The sequence below is a fragment of the Cherax quadricarinatus genome, chromosome 90, assembly GCF_038502225.1.
Source record: "Cherax quadricarinatus isolate ZL_2023a chromosome 90, ASM3850222v1, whole genome shotgun sequence".
NCBI classification, from domain to species: Eukaryota; Metazoa; Arthropoda; class Malacostraca; order Decapoda; family Parastacidae; genus Cherax; species Cherax quadricarinatus.
In genome coordinates, this window is record NC_091381.1 from 6,321,006 (window position 1) to 6,326,916 (window position 5,911).

The 5,911-nt window shown below is 40.5% G+C and overlaps 1 protein-coding gene across 1 annotated transcript; it reads right to left on the reverse strand.

Annotated features, from left to right (window-relative positions):
- Window positions 1-4,416: 4,416 nt before the first annotated feature.
- Window positions 4,417-5,677, reverse strand: LOC138855333 (uncharacterized). The gene has a single exon (XM_070104242.1). It carries the CDS (start codon window positions 5,378-5,380, stop codon window positions 4,721-4,723), a length of 660 nt encoding a protein of 219 aa, XP_069960343.1. The 5' UTR covers window positions 5,381-5,677; the 3' UTR covers window positions 4,417-4,720.
- Window positions 5,678-5,911: the final 234 nt, after the last annotated feature.

Below are 5,911 nucleotides of genomic sequence, written 5' to 3' on the forward strand. Positions count from 1 at the left end.
TGCTTCGGCAATTATTGATTCCATAAATTTTCCCACTATGGAGGTAAGGCTTATTGGTCTATAGTTCGAAGCCAAGGACCTGCCACTTGGCTTGTAAATAGGTATTACATTTGCCATTTTCCACTTACAAGGCACTATGCCAATTTGTAGTGATATGTTGAAAAGATTAGCAAAAGGTATGCTAAGCTCCTCTTTACATTTCTTGAATACCCTTGCAAACAGTTCATCAATGCCTGGGGAGTTGTTAGGCTTTAGTTTCTCTATTTGTCTGAGGACCATGTCACTAGTTTCCGCAATCGTACATAGTTTATTATCCTGTTCTACATAATCTATTATTTCAGGAATATCGCTTGCATTTCCCTGATCATGTGGTTTTGAGCTTCGAATACATGGTAGAGTTACAAGAGGAGAGGAAAGCAGGAAGGGCAGGATGAATTAAGCCAAACTACAAGAAAGGGGACCATGCAGGCATGAAGAATTTCATTCATGGGGTTCAGTGGGACAGAGAACTGACAGGGAAATCAGTACACAAGATGATTGAATATGTGACAACAATATTCAAGGAAGCTGAAGAGAGGTTTGTACCTAAGGGTAACAGAAATAAAGAAAAATCCAGGATCAACCCTTGGTTTACCCAAAGGTGTGGGGAGGCCAAAACCAAGTGTGCTAGAGAATGGAAGAAATATAGAAGACAAAGGACCCAGGAGAATAAGGAGAGCCAGAAATAAATATGCACAGGTAAGAAGGGAAGCCCAAAGACAATACGAGAATACCATAGAAAAGAAAGCCAAAGCTGACCTAAAGCTGCTGTATAGCCACATCAGGAGGAAAACAACAGTCAAGGACCAGCTAATCAGGCTGAGGAAGGAAGGATGGGAGGTCACAAGAAACGACAGCAAAGTATGTGAGGAGTTCAACATGAGATTCAAAGAAGTGTTCACAGAGGCAACTGAAGGGACTCCAGAAAAGCGGAGAGTGGGGTACACCATCAAGTGTTGGACACAATACATACAACCAAGGAAGAAGTGAAGAGGCTGCGGAGAGTGGGGTACACCATCAAGTGTTGGACACAATACATACAACCAAGGAAGAAGTGAAGAGGCTGCTAAGCGAGCTAGGTACCTCAAAGGCGATGGCGCCGATAACATCTCTCCATGAGTCCTGAGAGAGGAAGGAGAGAGACTATGTGTACCACTAACAACAATCTTCAACACATCTATCGAAACAGGGCGACTACCGAGATATGGAAGACAGCAAATGTAGTCCCAATTTTTTAAAAAGGAGAGACAGACACGAAGAATTAAACTACAGACCAGTGTCACTGACATGTATTATATGCAGTGTCATGGAGATTATCAGGAGAAGAGTGGTGAAGCACCTAGAAAGGAATGAGCTTATCAAAGACAGCCAGCAAGGTTTCAGAGACGGGAAATCTTGTGTCACAAACCTACTGCAGTTCTGTGACAGGGTGACAGTAATAAGACGAGAGAGAGAGGGGTGGGAAGATTGCATTTTTTTGGATTGTAAGAAGGCGTTTGACACGGTTCCGCAAAAGAGATTAGTTTTAAAGCTGGAAGACCAGGAAGGCATAACAAGGAAGGTGCTACAATAGAACAGGGAATACCTGTCAGGAAGACAATAGCGAGTCATGGTACGTGGCGAGGTGTCAGAGTTGGCGCCTGTAACGAGCGGGGTGCCACAATTGCCAGTCCTAGGACCGATGCTGTTTCTGGTATTTGTGAACGATATGACGGTTCTAGTATTTGTGAACAATATTTGCAGATGATGTGAACTTGGCGAGAAGAATTTAGTCGTACGAGGACAATGCAGAATTACAAAGGGATCTGGACAGGATGCAGGCCTGGTCCAGCAATGAGCTCCTGGAGTTCAACCCCACCAAGTGCAAAGTAATGAAGATTAGGGAAGGGCAAAGAAGACCACAGACGGAGTACAGTCTAGGGAGCCAGTCACTACAAACCTCACTCAAGGAAAAGGATCATGAGGCGAGTATAACACCGGGCACATCTCCTGAGGCGCACGTCAACCAAATAACTGCTGCAGCATACGGACGCCTAGCAAACCTAAGAACAGCATTCCGACATCTTAATAAGGAGTCGTTCAGGACCCTGTACACTGTGCACGTTAGGCCCATATTGGAGTATGCAGCTCCAGTTTGGAACCCACACCTAGCCAAGCATGTAAGAAAACTAGAGAAAGTGCAAAGGTTTGCATCAAGACTAATCCCGGAGCTAAGGGATGTGTCCTAAGAGGAGAGGTTAAAGGAAATCGACCTGACGGCACTGGAAGACAGGAGATAAAGGGGGGATATGATAACGACGTATAAAATACTGAGAGGAATCGACAAGGTGGACACAGACAGGATGTTCCACAGCAACAAGGGGTAAAAAATGGAAGTTGAAGACTCAGTTGAATCAAAGGGATGTTAGGAAATATTTCTTCAGTCGCAGAGTTGTCAGGCAGTGGAATAGCCTTGAAAGTGCCGTAGCGGATGTGGGAACCATACGTAGTTTTAGAACAAGGTTTGATAAAGGTCACGGAGCAGGGAGAGAGAGAACCTAGTAGCAATCAGTGAAGAGGCGGGGTCAGGTGGTGTGAATCGACCCCTGCAACCACAAACAGGTGAGTACAAATGGGCGAGTACGTACACACACACACACACACACACACACACACACACACACAAACACACTTAGAAATCATAGAAGAAACACTGAGATGTTACACGTCTCTCTGGGAACATAGAGAGATCCACTTGCTAACGTCTATACACTGATGTATCTCTCTGTGTGCATAAACAATTACACACCTCTCAGTGTATATATACTGATACATACACATCTTTCAGTACACATTCACTCTGAGACATGCTCCTCTCATTGTATAAACACAAAGACACGCTTTTCATTGCAAATGCACAGGGATACACGTCTTCTCTTTGTATATATATTATCTCTTAATGTACATATACGAGAAAATCGCATCTCTCAGTGTATTTTAAATTTAGAAGCACAAGTCGGTGGGTGTCTGTGCTTATACACTGAGAAATTATATTTCAATATATACATTGAGAAGAATGTATCTCTGTATGCAGACATCATGATGCATTTATCTCAAAATGAATGTGGATGGAGATACACATACGTAACCTTCTATGTACACTGAGAGAAACTCACCTCTCAATGTATATACACTGACAGTAAAGAAAAAAAAGGGAAGTTGAAAAAAAACGAAAGAGAACAAGAATAAGATGAACTACTGACGGAAAAAATATTCAAGCGAAGGAGGCCAAAAAAAAAAAAATGCTTAATGTAAAGAGAGCGAAACGTTGTGCCAAGTGTTCCAACATGCACTGTGCAGGAAAATACTTTTCTCTAGGTCTGTCCCAGCATGTGTTGTACAGTTAACAACTTTCCCTCTCGTAATGTTTAAGTACGAGTTGTCTTAAAGACACTTAAACATTGATCAATATTATTGATCATTACATATGATTTTCTAAGCAGATTCTGTAAAGGAAGTTTTAATTAAAAATCGTCATTTAATGCATTACTTTTATTCTAAAGAGCATTATATATATATATATATATATATATATATATATATATATATATATATATATATATATATATATATATAGTTATGGTGACTGAATTCCAGTTACCATTTTGAAAAGTACATTATTAAGACCTGTCATTATAAATAGATAACGATAAATAACAATAAATTACTTATCACAGCATTTCCGCGTCTCCAAAACATATTATTTTCTCCCTGACGCACCTTAGTCATAAAACCATATCCAGAAAGTTAGACTACAGTCTTAATGAAAACAAAAGCAATCCACATAAATATCTATCGACTACAGTGTATTCTTGGGTGCCACAGAAAACTGTAATATCATATCTGATGCACGAGTTATTAATGAAGTGGGCGTATTGCCCAGATTTGAATATAAACGCACAAGTTGCAGAACACGTTTTTGTTGGGACAACGTTTAGCCTGTTTTAGTGCTTTTCGAGTCATGAAAAATCTATACTCAAAGCAAAATGTTGTCCCAATGAAACGTGTTCTTTAGCTTGTGTTCTTCTCTTCACGTAAGTTTTATTTGGTATAAGATTAACACATAGAAATAAGTTTAATATTATTTCAGTTTTTAAAACTAAATCGCCAACGAGAATGTTCGTTAACTCTTCGTTATTGCCTTTAATATGACCCACATATCAACTCTCTTCTGATCTTCTGAATAACTAAAATGTTCCTTATTTTGATATTTACCAACAGTGATCAGTTATTGTTTGCACACACGGAAAAAAATTCTTTGGTTTAAAAGTATATGATTTTCGTATATATAATAATATAAAGAAATGATACTTAACAGTTCATTATTAATTCAGAATGTTAATTATTTAAACATTCTGTCTGCATAATGAGAAGTTAAGTTACTGTACAAGAATTATTAATAAAAATCGTAAGTTGTATATTGGGAATATATTTTTTTTTTTCATAGCTACAGTTATCCAAGTTGATGTCCTCACTAAATAGAACCCGTAATTATCTATACTTACTAACAACGGAATTTAATCTTCAGTTTTTCTTAATAAAATGATTCACACCTCTTAAATATGCAAATAAAATGCACATTTTATATTTATCGAGTAAAATAATAAACGTATCATTAATCCCCATTATGTTTGCGATATCTTCACACTGAAGCCCCTGATGACTTGAGCAGCTCCTGTAGGGCAGCGATGTACGTCTGGGCCATCTGCAGCGTCTCAAATTTTGAAAGCTTCCTGTCGTTGCCCAGACACGGAATCACCTCACGAAGACGGTCGAAGGCGTCGTTTAGTCCGTGCATCCTACGACGTTCCCGAGCGTTAGCCGCAACTCTTCGCGTTCTGACGACTTCTTTTCCAGGCAGCCGGTGTCGTCTCCGTCGTTGTGGTCGCATCACGTAAGTCCTGTGGGGGGGCATCTTTCCCTTATCAGGAATTGCATTGTGGGACGAATCTTGACTGGGGTCCAAATTCAGATCTACAGGGGGAAGAGGATTTGGAACTTTAGCTGTTGTCGCATTGAAATCACTGCTTTGGTTATACCGGTGTGGATAAACTGGTGTGTCTGAAAAAGCAGTGGTACTCTCCCCTCCAGGGTGATAACTCGGATATTGTGCTACATCATAGACGCACTGAGAGTCGAGAATGGTTAGCTCATACCTGCCGCTGTCCTCTTGTGTTGTCCCATCTCCATGGGTGCTGACTTCTTGTCTGGAGCTGGGTAAGATGTCGTCGTACGCTGCTTTAGTTCCCCTGTATGCTGCACTAGGGTATCCTGCTTCTTCCAAGTAAAAGTAATCCTCCATGGCAGCTGGTGGTCAAGGGTCACATCACTACTAGGCAGTAGTTTCTCCTGGGGGCGCCAACACCACACCGTCACAGATACGGCAAACATCGGGAAGCCTCGGGGACACAACTTCCTCTCCAGGGTAACCACGGATGTGCTGCCGAGTTCATTCTCTCTCTCTCTCATATATCACCTCACGCTTCCTTTGCCTTTTATATGTATTGTAAATTGGATTTATAGTTTGTTATATATATAAATATTCTAGTGTTTGCAGAGAAAATGTAACTTTCGGTTTCACAAGAGGCGGTTATGTAGTTCCGTGGCAGCTCCCAGCACGATTGGCGACGGTCTTGCGAGCCAGCCGCTTCACACACTAGTGGAACTTTTCATGAAACGTCGTCTAGTTTCATAATGATTTGGACAGTGCATTAAAATTTAAGTTTTAAATGCATTATTTTCATATATTCAGTTCGACTAAAATAAATTTCATTGTTGCCTGGCTCTGTCTTTAGAGAAATTTCTGGAACTAAAGCCTAATGTATATATATGT